The sequence below is a fragment of the Halichoeres trimaculatus genome, unplaced genomic scaffold (assembly GCF_033239565.1).
Source record: "Halichoeres trimaculatus isolate MK-OKI-2021-1 unplaced genomic scaffold, fHalTri1.1 fHalTri1_scaffold_15, whole genome shotgun sequence".
NCBI classification, from domain to species: Eukaryota; Metazoa; Chordata; class Actinopteri; order Labriformes; family Labridae; genus Halichoeres; species Halichoeres trimaculatus.
In genome coordinates this window covers 3,146,804-3,164,179 of record NW_027437193.1, presented here as the reverse complement: position 1 = coordinate 3,164,179, position 17,376 = coordinate 3,146,804, and the positions used below count along the sequence as shown (strand labels likewise).

The window sequence follows — 17,376 nt, the reverse complement described above, 5'->3', positions numbered from 1 at the left end:
TTTAACTAACAACTTTAGTTGACTTGTGTTGCGCTTTTTAAGACAGAATGAAATATTCAGACGCCAAAACATCTAAACACGATCTTTCGGCGACATCTGGTGGATGGTGGTTTGAATTGCTTTATAAGAAGAAGCAGAAGAAAATAACATTAATTTAGTAGATATATTTTATTAATAAAGTTTTAAACGTGATAAATTATCATTTGAACCGTCCATACAGTTTGTTTAAGGTAGTTTTTAAATCTAAAAACCGTTTAATCGTCCTTCAAAACCGTCCCATACTACTGATGTGACGTAAACCAATCACAGTCAGTGTTCTTCGCGCTCCGGCCAATCACAAACAAGTATGTTTGTATGTGGAAGGTTAACTCGCGAGCGTCAAAATTTGCTCAAGTCGTGCTACCAGAGCTGTGACGTATGGAGATAAGCTAAAGTCCCGTTGAAATGTGTTCGAGATCTGGCATCTGCGCAGTTGTGACAACCGTTTATGTGCGCACAACTAACCCAGCGTGTCAAACGTTGCGATAACACACGGCATGAGAGGACACTAAAGTGGGATGCAGGACCGAAATGAGAATGGTAACGAGGAATAACTGACAGCGTGGGATTAAAATTGGTTGTTTTATAACCAAACATACTGTGAGTAGTCTGAATTTAACACGCAAACAGCTGACAAAACCATGTTTCGACAAACGAAGGCAGTGCTCCAGAAACTTCGATATGTGAGGTAAGTCAGCTAACGGCACCGTTTGCCAACTGAGCCATATTGTTGATGCTTTAACCGTTTTTTTAGTGATTTTTGAAACACAAATGTGAATTGAATGAACAATTTTGACCTCGTTTTGCCTAATTTTCGATATAAATAGTGGTTTCAAGGTGACGAAATGCGGGTCTGCGAGAGCTGATGTAACTAAACATGACAACTTATCTTTTAACCTATGTCTTAAGTTTATTCAGGTAGTTACATCAACTGATATTTAAATAGCAGGTGCCTACAGGGCGTGTGAAACCGCCAAAACACTCATTCAGATACTAAAGCAGTGTAAAGATAAGAATTGGTTCAGGTCTTTAAAGAGCTGGACCAATTCTTATCTTTCTTATCTTTACAACACGACAATTGTCGTAGTTTCTGATTGCATTACAATGAGCTAATCAGACATTTGTATCATTTTAAATCCTTTAATTATGCCTTTTATCACTAATAGTGATGATATTCTCTCACTGTCACCTACCGGGTGTCTAAACAATGAGCCAATAATCCCAAACAGGATCACATGTGAATATAGGATAAAAATTAAGCAATGGTGTCAGCAATTAAAAAATAAGCACTGTCATTAATATTTAAAACTAAAGTCAGTGTTTAAATACCCTAAGTATACATAACAATAGAGCTTTTTTAACGTAAACATGAGTGAACACATAGTACCCACAGTCCTTTGACATCTATCCAGTCAGATAGTGTTATGGGCGGGTCATTAAATGTGACAGAGCTGTGGGTGTAAACAAACCCAAAAGGAAAGACACACTAGCATATGAGACAAAGATATACCCTTTTCAATAAATAATTTTACTATAGTAGATTGGGGGAAAGAAATGCTGATACAGATACTTGGCCAAGGTCTATGAACTGTCAAACCCTGTCTTGAACTGTCATTGCGCATGTCTATAACTCTGTTGGACTGTACTGCTGCCAGTCTTGTTCACAGCAGTTTTGTAAAAGAGACATTCAGAATCAGAATCTAGTTTTTTGCAAAGTAAATTTTCTACATTGGCCGGTGGGTGTCAGATGATTTGCAAAAACCAAGACATGAATGCAAATGCAAAAAGCTATAACACAAGTTAAAAGAGATCAGTTATCCCAACAGACACAGAAAAGCTGCGAAAGTAAGTAAATGATTATCTTTTAACTTCATGTATGATAAATAAAGCTTTGTAGGGGTCTGACCTTGTTATATCCTTCATAGTTCTTATATTTTTTTTTATTTACCGGATAAATACGTCATCTTATTTAGCTTTCTGAATCAATAGCATTAGCATTAAAGCTATCTTTACTATAGCTGAAGGTTAAAAAGAAACCGATCTTTAACTTACTTTGACAGCTTTTCTGTGGCTGTACTTTTGTTGTGTTGTAGCTTTTGCATTCATATTGTAGCTTTTGCAAATCGTCTGACACCTACCAGCCACTGTAATTTAGAATCTGACTTTGTGTATTGGTCCTTTACAGCTACCTAGGAAATAACATGAGGCTAGCAACAAATTAGAATCTACAGAATTAAATGTGATACAATATAAAGAATAGAATATAAAAAAAGTTGAGATATAAAGTATAAAAATATTTTTAAAAATACAAAATGAAAAGAGGTGCAATGTAGGAGCTGTGGAATAATACAGTCTGAGATTTTCATCTGTTTTTACAAAGATTTTTGGTTTTATAGTAATAATAATAATAATTATAATAATAATATTAATAAACTTTATTTATATAGCACTTCAAAACAAAGTTACAAAGTGCTTTACATCATAAAAGCAACCAGTAAAAAGAAATAAAAGAGAAGAAGTGAAAGAGAGGTAAAAGAGAAATGTGAGGAAAAATATTAAAATATATAAAAGACTAAGAACCATCACCAATAAAAGAAAGGAAAACATCTGTAAAAAATAAAAGCATTAAGGATTGAAACAATTAAAACAACAAAGGATAAAAAAATCTTATTCTAATTTGTAACTATTTTTTTTATCCGTCAGTCTCAACGGGCAGAGGAATACATGGCGCCTAAAGAGCTCCTCAGCCGTAGAGAGGGCGTCTCAGTACCAACCAGGACAGAAGATCCATGGCTTCACTGTCAGAGAGGTGTGAGACGCTGTCCAATAGGAGCAAACACTTTCATCAAAGCTCAAAAAGTCGTTTTGTTTTAAATTTTTAATTCTGTTTCCTCAGGTCGTTGCCGTCCCTGACTTGTTCCTCACTGCGGTGAAGCTGACCCATGATAAAACTGGAGCTCAGTACCTCCACACAGCCAGAGATGACTCCAATAACCTCTTTAGGTTGGTCAAAGCATGCGGATGAGAGGCTTTTAGACAACGATCTAGGCTTTATATTGTCTCCTTGGTAATTTACAGTATATGTCTGAAACCCTTACCCAACATTTTGGAAGCCCCCTTCACACTTTGTTTTAGCTACTTTCTCTTAAAGTTCTCCTGGAGCTTGCATTCTGGAAGCCTCCTCACTGTTGCCATGCGAAAAAAGTTGGTTTTTAAGATGACAAATTTGCCCCTTTAAAGCAATCTACCAACCCTTGACGTCATAGTTTAAGTTACCAACATGTTGATCTCTGTGAAGTCGTGTGGAGGGTTTGAACTAACTGATCATCCTTGAGTTACTCCAAAACATTTTTACCTCACAATTTACAATTTTGTTAAAATTTATTATCGACAGTCAGCGTTTTAACTTCTTAAAAATGAAGAAAATAATACGTCATGTTGCATGTTTCAGCGTCCAGCTCAGAACGACCCCCATGGACAGCACCGGGGTCCCACACATCCTGGAGCACACGGTGCTGTGTGGGTCTGAGAAGTATCCCTGCAGAGACCCTTTCTTCAAGATGCTCAACAGGTCTCTGTCCACGTTCATGAACGCTTTCACAGGTAAGAAACATCCCCTGGATCAAAGAAAAGGAAGTTTGATTTTTTTGTTCATCTTTGAAGTCAAATGTCTGTTAGTTTTAGATTGTGATGAGTGACTTTGCATGCGTTTCCAGCCAGTGACTACACCATGTATCCGTTCTCCACCCAAAATGGAAAGGACTTCCAGAATCTTCTGTCGGTCTACCTGGACGCAGTTTTCTTTCCTTGTTTACGTGAGCAGGATTTCTGGTGAGTCTTGACTGTGTCCTCAAGGTATGGTGAAAAACAGAATGAAGTTAGAGACAGTTTGATCATGTTTGTCTTTGCCGTCCAGGCAGGAGGGCTGGAGGCTGGAGAATGAAAACCCAACAGATCCCAACTCGCCTCTGGTTTTTAAAGGAGTGGTGTTCAATGAGATGAAGGGCGCTTTTGTAAGTCAACTTTAACACCCAGACATACCCAAACATCTGATTCAGAGTATTTCAAAATGACTCAAATGTACAGAATTTTAGGTTTTGGTGACATTTTACAGCTCAAACATTAACATCTTGTTTGTATTTTTACAGTCGGACAACGAGCGTGTGTACGCCCAGCACCTCCAGAACAAGCTGTATCCAGACCACACTTACTCTGTGGTGTCAGGAGGAGAACCTCTGGCCATTCCTGATCTTACCTGGGAGCAGCTCAAGCAATTCCACGCCACACACTACCACCCCAGCAACGCCAGGTAGACAGACAAAAAGACTTTACTCCTTGCTCTGATGAAAGAGACAGACCAATAAGCTTTCAGCTTTTTTAAATTGTATGTTTATTTACAAAAATGACCTAGAGAAAAAGTTCATAGCACACACATATCAGAGTCTGTCTTTAATGTGTTCCTCAGGTTCTTCACTTATGGAGATCTGCCTTTGGAGCAGCATCTGAAACAGATTGAAGAGGAAGCTCTGTCCAAGTTTGAGCGCATCAACCCGAACACGGAGGTCCCCTCCCAGCCTCACTGGAGCAGCCCTGTAAGATTCAAGTTTAGATACATTTCTGTTACAACCTGTAACAGAACCTGTGGCTCTGGAGCCCCCTGCGACTCTTTGACTCCTTTGCAGTGGCTCTTTGTAGCTTAAAAAAAAGTAAATTATTATTGAAATAAACTATTTTTAGTATTCTTACAGAGGTTTTTGATGAATTAAGACATTATAACAAAATAATATAAATGTATACATTTAGATTAACTTAATATGCTTTTTTTTTTTTTATTTCAAATTTTTTTTTTTTTTGACTTTTTGCAATTTTTTTTTATTTTATTTTGGACATTTTTTAATATTTAGAAAAAAAGAAATCTTTAAAAAGATTTTGCACATTTTTTTTTTTTTTTAAATTTCTTTTTTTAATGTCTGCATAATATTAAAATTCCATTTTTAAATTGTAAATTTTTGATTTTTTTTAAATGAGCATTTTTTTTAAATTTTTTAATGTTAATGTATGCGATTTTTGCAAATTTTTGAAATTTCAAAGTTTAAGGAAATGCAATTTTTTCTTTCAAAAAAAAGTAAATTTTTGAAATTTTAAAATTGTTATAAATTTTTTAACTTTACTTTTCAAATTTTTCCATTTTTTTTATATTTGCATTTTTTTTCAAATTAGAAACAATGACATCCTATGTACAATTTTATAAGCACAAAAAACATTTTGGTAAGCTAATTATACACAAGATCTTTTCTATGTTTAGAACTTTATGCATTTTTTTTGTCTTTATTGTGAAGATAAAGTACATTTTTTTTGCTCCCCATTGACTTTAATCCAATAGAGCTGAGGTAAAATGGCTCTTAGAAAATTAGGGTGCAGAAACCTGAGTTAGAGTGAAAGGATGTGGAGGTTATTAAAATACTTTAACAAGTCTCTCAGCAGCTGAGGAACAAAAGCTCATTGTATTATTGACACAGGTGCATCATTTCTGAAAAAAAAATTTAGTGTCTTAAAAAGAAAAGATGAAGCAGACGCTGTGATTTCACGTCTTTTGTTTCCACAGAGAGAGGATCATGTGACCTGCAGCCCCGACGCCCTGGCTCCAGATCCAGCTCGGCAGAACACGCTGTGTGTGAGCTACCTGCTGGGAGAGTAAGATCACTTCATCTCTTTCATAAGCCTCATTCAGGTGGAAGTGAAGCCTCTCCTTTTGTTCAGGGACGTCTAAAAGTCTTATGTTTTTTTTGTTGCAGCATCACCGACACATTCGAAGGCTTCACTCTCAGCCTGCTGTCGTCTCTGATGATCTCTGGACCCAACTCCCCTTTCTACAAAGCTCTCATTGAGCCCAGTATAGGAACTGACTTCTCCTCAGTCGTGGGGTGAGTTGGGATAAGTTACTGTAGAGAGAAACGGGGGGTTCCTTTTTCTTGGAGGGACTGACCATGATGCTGATTTCAGAGGAGAAAGATCCTGAATGTTTCCCATAGAATAAAAACGGGATTTTCCTGAGTTGATGCATCAGTGACATTCATCTGTGCACTCACTTTGTTTAATTTCCTGTTTTTCAGATACGATGGCAGCACCAAAGAGGCATCGTTCAGTATAGGTCTGCAGGGGATGGCTGAGGAGGACATAGAGAGAGTGAAAGAAATCATCTGTCGAACCATTGATGACATCATAGAGTAAGTCCAAACACACCTCTGATGGATCTGCGAAGTGGTTCAGTTGGTCCAGAGAAAGTCAAAGTCAAACTTTATTTATACTTTATTAGCACATTTTAAGACAACCGCAATTGACCAAGGTGCTTTACAGGATTAAAAACAAGATCAATAAAAACACATTTAATAAACACAATCAGTTAAAACAAATGTTGATAAAAACAATTTGAAACAGCAGATAGGTAAAACGACACAATAAATAGTAGAATGAAAACAAGTGACAATAAATAAAAGAAAAATAAAACGTTGGCTGTCTTGCCTAACAGAAGACACCAAAGATGAACCTCTGGGTTCACATATACTGTAGATATGATTGTACAAAATCAGTAAAATCACATCACATCAAATCAAATCAGTGCATTTGGATGTGATCAAAACAACAGACCAAGATTAAAGAAATGTAATTGAGAAAGAAAAACAGAAAGACAGAATAGAAGGAATGAACTTTATTAATATCAGAAGGGAAATTCAGACTCACAGCAGCCAAACAAGAAAGTTTATAGAGCAAAACATTCAAGAATGTATTAGTAGAATAATGTGTCAACTAGATTAAAAAGTCCATCAGAGACAACAGCTTGGCCTCCATTCTCCAGCCAGCCTCCACCTCCACAGGGTCCAGGACTGAGCTGGACTTCCTCACCAGTCTGTTTACTTTCTCTGTCCTCTATACTGTCCACTCACAATGTTGTCTCTTCTTTGCTCACACTGCTGTTATAAAATCTTGTCCTCATCCCCTTCACCTCAGCTCAGAGGGAAAATTGGGCCTAGCACCGGTTAGCATCATAATGCTACAGGCTGCTAAGAGCTGAAATGTTGTGTGTAAACAGTGCTACTATTTCTAGATACACACAGGAGGAAAAAAAAAATATAATAGATATATATATGTAAAAAACAAATTTAAAAAAAGACAAAGAACAATGAAGAGAGAGCTGCTGCAACAAGCTGCAACTCAAGCAACATTTATCAACAACAACTAAAAAAGAGAAAAAGAAATGGAGTGAGATCAAACCTGTTGGAAAAAAAAAAAAATTGAATAGGATTGAAGCAGATGACTAGGATCGAGGGAATGGGATGAGATGAGAAAGAGTTGTTTTGTTTAAAGATTTTCAAGCTGTATGTTTCTTTTCAATCGTTCCCAGGACCGGCTTTGAGGAGGAAAGAATCGAGGCTCTCCTGCACAAGATCGAGATCCAGATGAAGCATCAGTCCACCAACTTCGGCCTCTCTTTAGCCTCGGTGAGTTCCCTGCTGCTCGTCTGTAACCTTCACTGTGTTTCCATGAGCACAAGGACGCTTCTTGTTTCTGTAAACATTGATTTCGAGGTTATGCAAGAAGTAGTAAATTATTTTTGTGACAGTGTGTATTTTGGTGTTTCTAGTACATTGCGTCATCCTGGAACCATGACGGTGACCCGGTGGAGCTGCTGCAGATCAACAACAGCGTTACCAAGTTCAAACAGGCTCTGAAGGACAACCCTCGCTTCCTCCAGGACAAAGTCAAGCAATACTTCAAGGTAAGAGGAATATGAACCACTCAACAACGTGTTTGTCTTTATTGTAGTTTATTCATGACAACAGGACAGATTTTACCATCACAAGAGGTTTAACATATTTGTAATTTGTCCGTTTCTCTCCCAACAATCCTCGTCCCGTCAGGACAACACGCACAGACTGACCCTGTCCATGAGCCCAGATGACGCCTACTTGGAGAAACAGGCCAAAGCTGAAGAGGAGAAACTCCAGAAAAAGATCGAAGTTCTGTCAGAGAGCGACAAAAAGGAGATCTATGAAAAAGGTAACGATTTCTTAAGTCTGTTTTTTCTTTCAGTTAATCAAATGTTGAAATTACAGTGGTGTTTTTTTCTTCCTGGGAGGTTTGGAGCTGCAGGCTGCTCAGAGTAAAACCCAGGACGCCTCCTGTTTGCCAGCACTGAAAGTGTCTGACATTGAACCAACGATTCCCCTCACACCTGTTCAAATCAGCACCACAGGTATGACAGAATCCAGTCCACAACAGCCCTCATCACATCAGTGTCACATAACATCTCTTAAAACCTTCCTCTCTTTGTCTCCACAGGGGGCGTACCGGTCCAGTACTGTGAGCAGCCCACTAACGGCCTGGTTTACTTCAGAGCCATGTGCAGTCTCAACACGCTGCCGGAGGACCTCAGGCTTTACGTCCCGCTCTTCTGCAGCGTCATCACCAAGTAAGATCAGAGTGGGATTAAAGAATGTTAGGGAGGTTCACATCCTGCAGAGTGAATTTTAAGACTCATTGATTTGTCGGTTAGGATGGGCTGTGGAGTTCTGGACTACAGACAACAGTCCCAGCAGAAAGAGCTGAGGACAGGAGGCATGTCTGTCTCCACCCAGGTCCTCCCTGACTCCAGCCAGCTGGACATGTACGAGCAGGTCAGTGTCAGAAATGAAGTGTTTGGATGGTTTGTTGCTCCACTGATGTGAAACATCCCCCAAACAAAAGAGAAGGAGACACTAGAGCAGAGGGTCTGCAGCCTTTGCTTTAATTGGAGCCATTTACCCTCAGCTCACCTGGATAAAAGTCATTCAGGAGCCACAAAATCTACTTTACCACCATGATAAAGAAAGTATAAAGTGTATAAAATTCTATAAATTTAAAATCTAGTGAATAATTATCTAAACAAGTAGTTTTTTTAATTTATGCACATGTGATGTCTTAGTTTTTATTTTTTTTAATTGCAAAAATGTTTTAAAAATTGTGAAATTAAAAAAAGTGATTTTTTTTTTTCAAAATTAAAAAAAAATTACAAAATTGAAAAATTAAATTAAAAAATAAAATTGTGAAAATTTCCAAAAAATTTGAATTTCAAAAGATTTGACAAAATAGGAAATTAAAAATTAGAAATTGTACATGTAATTACTGTTTTATTCATAATACATTTCCCCAAAAAAATAGAATTTAAAAAAAGCAAACATTTTTTTAAATTAAAAAAATGCAAAAATGAAAAATATTTCCAGAAATTTCTTTTCTTTTTTTTTAAATTAAAAATAAAATAAAATAAAATAAAATAAATCAAATGTAAAAACTGCGAATTTTTTAATTTGGAAATTTAATGAAATTTAAAAAATAAAAATGAAAGAATAATTGAATTTAATTTCTGTACATATTTTGATAACATCACTCAATTCATGTTTTTTATCTTTGCTAATGTCTTGAAATATATCAATCATGTATATTTAGTCAGCACGTTGTCAGTGAAATGAGTCCATCCAGACAGAATTAAAATCTGTATTTTCTTCCAGATTAGTCTTTTTGTAGATGTAGTTATCTTCCCAGGGCTGTAAAACTTGAGGTTAGCCACAGGTGCATGGAAAGTTGGTGGGCTGTTGATGTTGTAGGAGGTGAAGTAGAGCGGTGGCAGGCTTTATTGACAGATGGGATGAAGATTTAGTTCAACTAAATGTTAACACAGGATTTTATTTACAGTCATTGTCTCTATTTGTCAATACCCGCTGTAAGAAAAATACAAATTCTTTATTTCAATTGAATTTTTTAAAAGCTACAAGGAGACACTGCAAAGGAGTCAAAGAGCCACTTGGTCTAGAGCTTTAGAGTTAACACTTTCTTAAGATGTGTGCTCCCTGTTTCAGAGTGTCCTCCTGTCGTCGTCCTGCCTGGAGAGGAACCTCCCTCACATGTTTGATCTGTGGAGCGACATCTTCAAAAAGTGAGTCCTCGAGTCTTTAAATCAGCTGTTCAAAAGTCAGCCTGCTACTGATCCGGTCAGGAGTTATGATGTTAAACGATAGTAATGTTTCTCTCCAGCCCTCACTTGGATGAGGAGGAGCGCCTCAAAGTGCTGGTGATGATGTCAGCTCAGGAGTTAGCCAATGGGATCTCGTACTCAGGTCACTCGTACGCTATGACCCGCGCGGGCCGTCTCCTGACCCCAGCAGGGGACCTCATCGAGACGTTTGGTGGGATGGAGCAGGTACAGAGGACCATACAACACTTATAAGAAAATCACAGACATGAGCAGTAACACTTACCTTGATTGTTCTTAACTGTTGTTTGGTTTTTTGGTCTGAGACACGTTTTTATTTTACTGTTTGTTTTTGTTATTCCATCTTCAGGTGAAGTTTATGAAGAGGGTAGCAGAGATGTCCGACCTCAGCCAAGTCAGCAGAATACTAACCAGGATCAAGAAGCATCTCCTCAATCCTGACAACATGAGGTGGGTTCATCCTGCGCCTGGTTCGTTTGATCGAGACTGAAGCATCCCAGCTAAGGCCATGGTTTTAACTCTCAACAGGTGTCTTTAAGATCTTTATTTCCTTCCTTTAAGCAGCGTCGACTCACAAACAGACCGTAAGAGCTGCAGAACAAGACAAAACAAAATAAACTATTACCAATAACCAAAACAAAACGAAAACACAAGAAGAAGACAAGTTAAAATTACAAAACTGTTCCTCTCCTCGAGTTTAATAACTGCTCAAATGCCAAGTAAACAAACCCCCCCAAGACCATTGTTAATGCTTCAAATTACAAATTACTTGATGGTCTTGGAAACTCCTGAGACAACAAACAAACAGAGCTGATTCAGCTGGCGTCAGATATGCGCTGAAGAGAAGCTACCCTGTAAGCTAGGTTCCTCATTCCCAGCTTAGCAGGACGCTATCTTGGCAAAAGATTCACTTCAAACTACCTGGCAGGACGTACCTACTTGCACTGTTTTAAATCATTTCCTGTGTACCCACACTGAACTCTGCTTTCAAAATAAAAGCCCAACTCTGTTTCATCAATAGGGAAACAAAAGAGCAAAAAACAAGGGAAAGAAAAAACCATGAAGCAAAACATCACAGCTTATATCTTTTAATACTTAACAACAATTACCTGGGCCATTTACACTGAGCTCTGTTGTATTTCGACTCTTTTTGTTGATTTTTTTTTTATTTTGTTTTGTTGATACAGTTACTTAGTGGAGGAAAAGTTCTGGATAAACTTCAATCTTAATATCTTGTCCTGAATATCACATGACTGGGATACAACTCTGAAAAGTAAGCAGGCTAACCGGTCACAGTAAAAAATGCAAGTATTTACAGAGCGCACTCCTAACAAAGCTGTAATGCTTTTGTCAGACATGTTAGGCCTTTTAGCTGGTACAGAAAATGTAAGATGATGCAGAAAAATCATTAAAGCACAGTTATTCTATCAGTCAGTTTACAGATTGGACATATTTTGGATTGGGTTCCTCCAAAAAAGTGAGTCAGCTGAAAAAAAGTTTGGGAAACACTGTTGTAGAGGGCTCTGCTACTCAATGATAGTATTGAAGGTTTGTCGTCAAAATGGTCCGAAATGATGCATTTTCATTGTTGCTGTGTGGCTCTTTCAGCCGTCTCCAAACCACTGCTTCGTGGTGTCGGAGCGATACAAAAAGTTTGATTGATTGAAAATGAATCTCTTATGAGGAAGTTTGGTACATTTGTTTGTGTGGTCAGTGATGAAAGTTGATATTTTGCTGGAAAACAGAAGTTTTATTAATGTATGCTAGCTGCTAGCCCATATCTTGTAAGAGAGTTTTGTTTCAGTGGGCTCTCAGGAAGATCTCTTGTAGCTCTGTTTTTACCTTATGTCTTAATAACAGTACAAACGCATGAAGTAAGAGGTACATACACATGATTAAACTTACTTTAAAGTATGAACTCTCAACTTTAATCAAAGCAGGTCTCTTGCTCAGGCTAACTACTGTTAGCAAACCTTTAAAGCTGAAGACACGTACACTTTAAAGCCTTTATACGATTTGCTACATGGTGTTGTACTAGATACCTGGACGATTCTCCGTACATCATTAAAAGACACTTCATGCAACTCTAATCTCTGCCATCGTAACGCAGTCTTTTGTCACTTTTCTTTCAGTAACCAGATATATTTTCCCATCCTTTGGTCTTCCTCGATCACATCCCTGAATAATTACCTCACTCTGCTCTAACCCATTGATCCTCTCAGGTGTGCCATCAACGCCACTCCACAGAAAATGTCCGACACGGCGGCACAGCTGGAGAGCTTCATGAGGGACGTGGCTGAAAACAGGAAGGAGCGCAAACCTGTCAGGACGAACATCATTGAGGTGAGATATCTGTGAAATCAGCTGTTCAGACCAAATCATAACACACTCTGACTTTATGTTGATCTTTCCTTATAGAGGCCACTCGACCCTCTGGACGCCTCCGGTCTGAGCAGGAAACTCATCTCTGTGAGTTTTCACTTTGATCTTCTTCAAATGAATGATCAGAAACAGGATGATTTCACAAACAGCTGACTTTTCCCTCCTGCTCTTGTCTTATTTATTTTTATTTTTTGCACGTGTAAAGTATTCAGTGTGTTTTTCCGTTTTGTTTCAGGAGCTGAACTTCCAGCCGTGTCAGATGAAAACTTTCTTCCAGCTTCCTTTCCCCGTTAACTTTGTCAGCGAGAGCATTCGGACAGTACCGTTCTCACACGAGGACTACGCCAGGTAACCTCACCTGGACACAGCAGGGATCAGTGACAGGGTGATGGGTGGAGACCTGTTACTCATTTTCTGCTTCTCTATTTAAATTTTACAACAGCTTATGCAGGGTTCCCGCAGATCCTTGAAAAGTCTTAAAAGGCATTTAATTCATAGTTCTAAAAATAAGGCCTGAATTGGCATTAAAAAGTCTTAAATCCAAATTTCAAAAGTCTTAAAAATTTGAACACATCGGTAAGATTTATGTTCGTTTGAAGTAAAAAAATATATATCAAGTAATATTTATCTATTTTTCTAAATAATTTCCTGATTTACTTTTGTGGCAACATCGAGTAATCACAATAGCGGAACTAACGAAACGGTGATGTGGTTGCATCAGGAGCTTTTAAAGCAGACGCATGTCTTGGTTCTACCTAGGGTGCCTGGAAAAAGAAAAAAATGAGCAAAAATTGGCAAAAAAAAAAATCCAAAAGTGGCTTAGGAAAATTGATTATGGCAGCAAAATTGAGAATTAAATTTGAAATTAAATTTCAAAAACCATGTAAAAATTCCAAAAATGGTTGTGACAGTGGACAAAAAAAGAGAATGGGGGCAAAATAGGCCTAAAGTTGTAAAAATGGGGTTAAAAAAAGGTAAAAAGTGATGTTTTATGTAAAATTAACATTGGGTTAAAATTGCCTCTTACCCAGGTAATTCATGTGGTGTTTTTGTTTGTTAGTTTTGTCTGTTTCAATTGAGGTTCATTGTCGACTTGTTTTAAATTTCATTCCCAACATCATTAAAAAAGTCTTCAAAAGTCTTAAATTGAACTTGCCTTGAGCTGTAGGAACCCTGTTATGACTTTAGTTTTTAAGTGTTACTCCATGAAAATGATCAGTCTGAAGAAAGGTCAGAATATTAATATCTGAGTCTGACTTATGGAGAAAAAAAGGTGAAAAAATTATGGTGGCGCATTGCATTCACTTAAAAATATTTTTTTTTAAATTCTCCTGTATTTTTGACACAACTTTCTCATAAAAACAGGAAATTATTTATTTTTATAATTTATTTATTTTTATTTTATTTTTATATTTTCCTTTTTTTACATGATGCTGTCTGTTGCTCCAAGAACATGTGCATGCATATTTAACTTAGACCCCAATTAGGTGGGAGGTAATAAAGTATTTGTTCTCAGATACTAAGGGTGAGAGTAGAATAATGTAGCCAACAAACCACAATTAACTGCTGCAACAAAATACTTCAACCTTCAACAACATTCAGTAATCAGTGCTGGGTCTGAGACCTTCTGACTCATTCTCCCCCTGAGGACAAAGACGTGAAAAGTCAGATTAAGGCCTAAGTGTTCCCTGATCAGATTAGTTTTCAGACATCTCTTAAAGTATAAAGGGACTCTGTGGATCGTATAGAGTTAGGTAATTCATTCACCATTTGGGAACAACAGAGGAGAAGAGTCTGGCTAGAGATTTGGAGCCATTCTGGGCTTGGAGCACCAGGCGTCTTTCACAAGCAAAGCGTAGAGGGCGAGGAGGAGTGTAGACCTGGATGAGGGACCCCAGGTAGGCAGGAGCCGGTCTTCAGCGCTTCCAACTCACCTAAAATATGAAATTTTATTGTAACAAAAATAGCAATGTTAAGAATTCAAATGATATTTAATCACAGGACAAAGTATCCGATATATTGCTGAATCAATATTTTCCTCAATCCTCTATTGGATTCTATACTTTAATGGATTTTGGATCAGATTTGGGCCAGATTTGTCAGAGAGGAAACAAGCAAAAATTGAGCAGGATGGCACCCTGCTTCAAAAAATTTGGCAGCTTCAGTCCGTTCACATGTCCTGGTCATCATAAAGGTGTATCTGGGCGAAGGAAGCAACATTTATCTCCATTTATTCATTCATTAAACACTCTTTAACACTAAATTCAACCTGAGAGCAGCACAAAACTGTTCAGTTGTTATAAATGACACTACACCATGGAGTCAACTTCCATCGAGTTCTGACTGTTACAGAGCAACCGGTGTTTTGGAGCAAAGAGTGACTTTGCTAACTAGTGACCTTCAGCTGAACGTGTCAGCTGAAAGTCACCAGTTAACAGGGTCACACTTTACACTGAAACACCAGCAACATCTGCAGCTTTTTTATTTAATGTGTCTACTTTATACAACCACAGTTAACCAGGTTTGACCACAAAGAAATAATTTAACAGCTGGTTTTCTAAACCCAGTTTTTTACTGTTTATTTAGTGTCAAAGTTGGTTTAAGGCCGAGGTTGGTGTTATTTATTTAAAAAGTGTGTTTTTGATTGACAAACCATTAAATCTTTTCAGAAATTTCTTGTAAAAACAGGATTCTTTTTTTTTTATTATAATTTTTTGGTTTTTAATTTTCACTTGAATGCAATACCCCACTGTAAAAAAAGTAAATTGTGAATATTCTGTGGCTCAAAACAGATTTTTAATGAAAAAAGACAAAATCCTTCATTTCAGAGCTCTTTAAGTTTTTTTCCAGTGGCTCTTAAAGTCTTCTGCACTGGATCATGTGACCTTGTTTTTAAACTATCGTCTTTATTTTTGCCAGTCTGTGCATCTTGGCGAGGATGATGACGGCTAAATTTCTTCACGGAGAGATCCGGGAGAAGGGAGGAGCGTATGGGGGCGGAGCCAGGATGGGAGGAGGTCTTTTCACCTTCTACTCATACAGGTGAGGAGTCGTTACGCTACACTGGTCATGTTTATGGAAAGCAAGAGAATTAAAACCAACCATTTTGATTTTTTCATCCTGAAATAAACTCAACGGTTCAGCTCTCCTGACTTTGTCTTTATTTCTCTCAGGGATCCAAACTCGCTGCAGACCCTCTCTGCTTTCCGTCGAGGCGTGGACTGGGCCAAGTCCGGAAAGTTCACGGAGCAGGACATCGATGAAGCCAAACTGTCCGTGTTCTCAGCCGTAGACTCACCTGTGGCGCCGTCAGACAAAGGTGAGGAGTCACCGCATGGTTCATCACCTCAGGGAACTCGCTTTTTCACCATCCTTTTGGTTTTGGTGTTATTGATCAGATTTAAGGTTATCACTCAGTTCATCTAGATTCTTCATCTTTAAACCCTGTGGCTGATTTGTTCTGTGTCCGTGTGTGTGTTTCAGGAATGGGTCGCTTCCTCAGCGGCGTCACGGATGAAATGAAGCAGAATCACAGAGAGAGACTTTTTGCCGTCACTCACAAAAGTCTGGTGGAAGTAGCTGAAAGGTAACGACTCAGAAATGCCAAAAACTCGGCTTTTAAAAAATCTAAACGTCTGCTTTTCTGTACATGAAGTCTGACTCGCGCTTCGTCTTCATCCTGCAGGTACCTCAGCATCGGTCACCGGACATGTGGCGTTGCCATCTTAGGACCTGAGAACGAGACAATTAAAAAAGATCCCTCGTGGCTCGTAAAATAATCCCATCAGTAGAAATTTTCCAATTCAAACCCAGGCTGAACTTTACAGCATCACAGTGGCAGAACTCTGAAGAGAAACCTCAAACGCATCGTGTTAGGATTTTTTAAATGGCAGCAAAAAGCTGAAGCGCACAAAAAAGAGGACGAGGACTGAGAGCTGGTTTGTGTTTTAATCATTATTTGATGTTTGGATCATTTCTCCATCAGTTTCTTCTGTTTGTAATAATGAATTATATTATTATGTTGGAAAAAACATGGAGTCAGCTCTTCTTTCTGATCACGCAGCTGGGGACGCTCTGGAAAGTGTTTTCCAGAAAACTCTGGGAGTTCATGTGCAGCGCTTTGTTTCAGGCCTGATATGATCTGTCCTTTCACCGTTTGTCCACTAGATGGAGCTTTAACTCTATTCAATCCTCAGTCTCCACTGCTGTTTTCTCAGTAACTGCATCTATAGAAGTAATTTATGTTTACAGTGGGGGGAAGTGGGGTCTTGGTGGAGCTTGTCAATCAAAATCTTGCTCGTTAACTACCTTGGGTGAGAGCGCTGTGCTCTTTGGACGAGAGCTCAGCATGGATATGAGGAGAAGATGTGAGATGACAGAGGCATTGCGAGACACTGCAAGTCAGAAAAGTTCAAAATCAGGATTCTTTGTCAAAAATTCAATTTTATTTCTCAAATTCAAATTCCTTTATTTCAGTCTTTGTTTATAAAATGGATTGAAAAAGAAGTTACCGCTTTCTCCAGCAGAGGGTGAAACATCTGACTCACGTGTATTTTATGGGGAAATGTGGCTCCTAATAAAGTCTGTAGTTATCATCATCATTATTCAACTTTTTTCCCAATGCCTGGTGTCTAACTGGTGTCTAAGCTAACTAAAAATCGCTAAAATCCTGAATATCAGAGAGTGCAAATTGCAAGAATAGCATATTGTCCCAGTAGTTTAAAGAGAAAGAGCGGCACGATCGTGAGAAAGGATGACAGAGATCATGGAGAGGATCAAAGTATGGAGTGCGCCAAGACGAATGGGATCAAAAAATATATATGTTTTGTCTGTTTTTTGGATCAAAAACAGGAAGAAAGACATAAAAGAAGAGAGTCCACTCTTCTTAGGCAGTTTTGATATTTATATAGTTGGAGAAAACAAGATTA

General features: G+C 38.0%; 1 protein-coding gene across 1 annotated transcript; it reads left to right on the top strand.

Annotated features, from left to right (window-relative positions):
• The first annotated feature begins 458 nt into the window (after positions 1–458).
• On the top strand, positions 459–17,051 carry pitrm1 (pitrilysin metallopeptidase 1). The gene is made up of 27 exons (XM_074689434.1): positions 459–727; positions 2,743–2,848; positions 2,936–3,042; positions 3,491–3,642; positions 3,756–3,870; positions 3,956–4,052; positions 4,188–4,348; positions 4,505–4,631; positions 5,645–5,733; positions 5,835–5,963; positions 6,153–6,266; positions 7,442–7,538; positions 7,682–7,816; positions 7,959–8,097; positions 8,177–8,293; positions 8,380–8,509; positions 8,594–8,714; positions 9,933–10,009; positions 10,108–10,273; positions 10,416–10,516; positions 12,289–12,409; positions 12,485–12,535; positions 12,684–12,796; positions 15,368–15,490; positions 15,622–15,767; positions 15,932–16,034; positions 16,134–17,051. The coding sequence occupies exons 1-27, from the start codon at positions 681–683 to the stop codon at positions 16,225–16,227; spliced, it is 3,078 nt and encodes a 1,025-aa protein (XP_074545535.1). The 5' UTR covers positions 459–680; the 3' UTR covers positions 16,228–17,051.
• Positions 17,052–17,376: the final 325 nt, after the last annotated feature.

Coding starts and splice junctions, on each gene's coding strand:
- pitrm1 (XM_074689434.1), top strand. CDS start 681: ATGTTTCGACAAACGAAGGCAGTGCTCCAGAAACTTCGATATGTGAG. Junction 2,849..2,935: donor ATGGCTTCACTGTCAGAGAG/GTGTGAGACGCT, acceptor CTGTTTCCTCAG/GTCGTTGCCGTCCCTGACTT. Junction 7,817..7,958: donor AAGTCAAGCAATACTTCAAG/GTAAGAGGAATA, acceptor TCGTCCCGTCAG/GACAACACGCACAGACTGAC.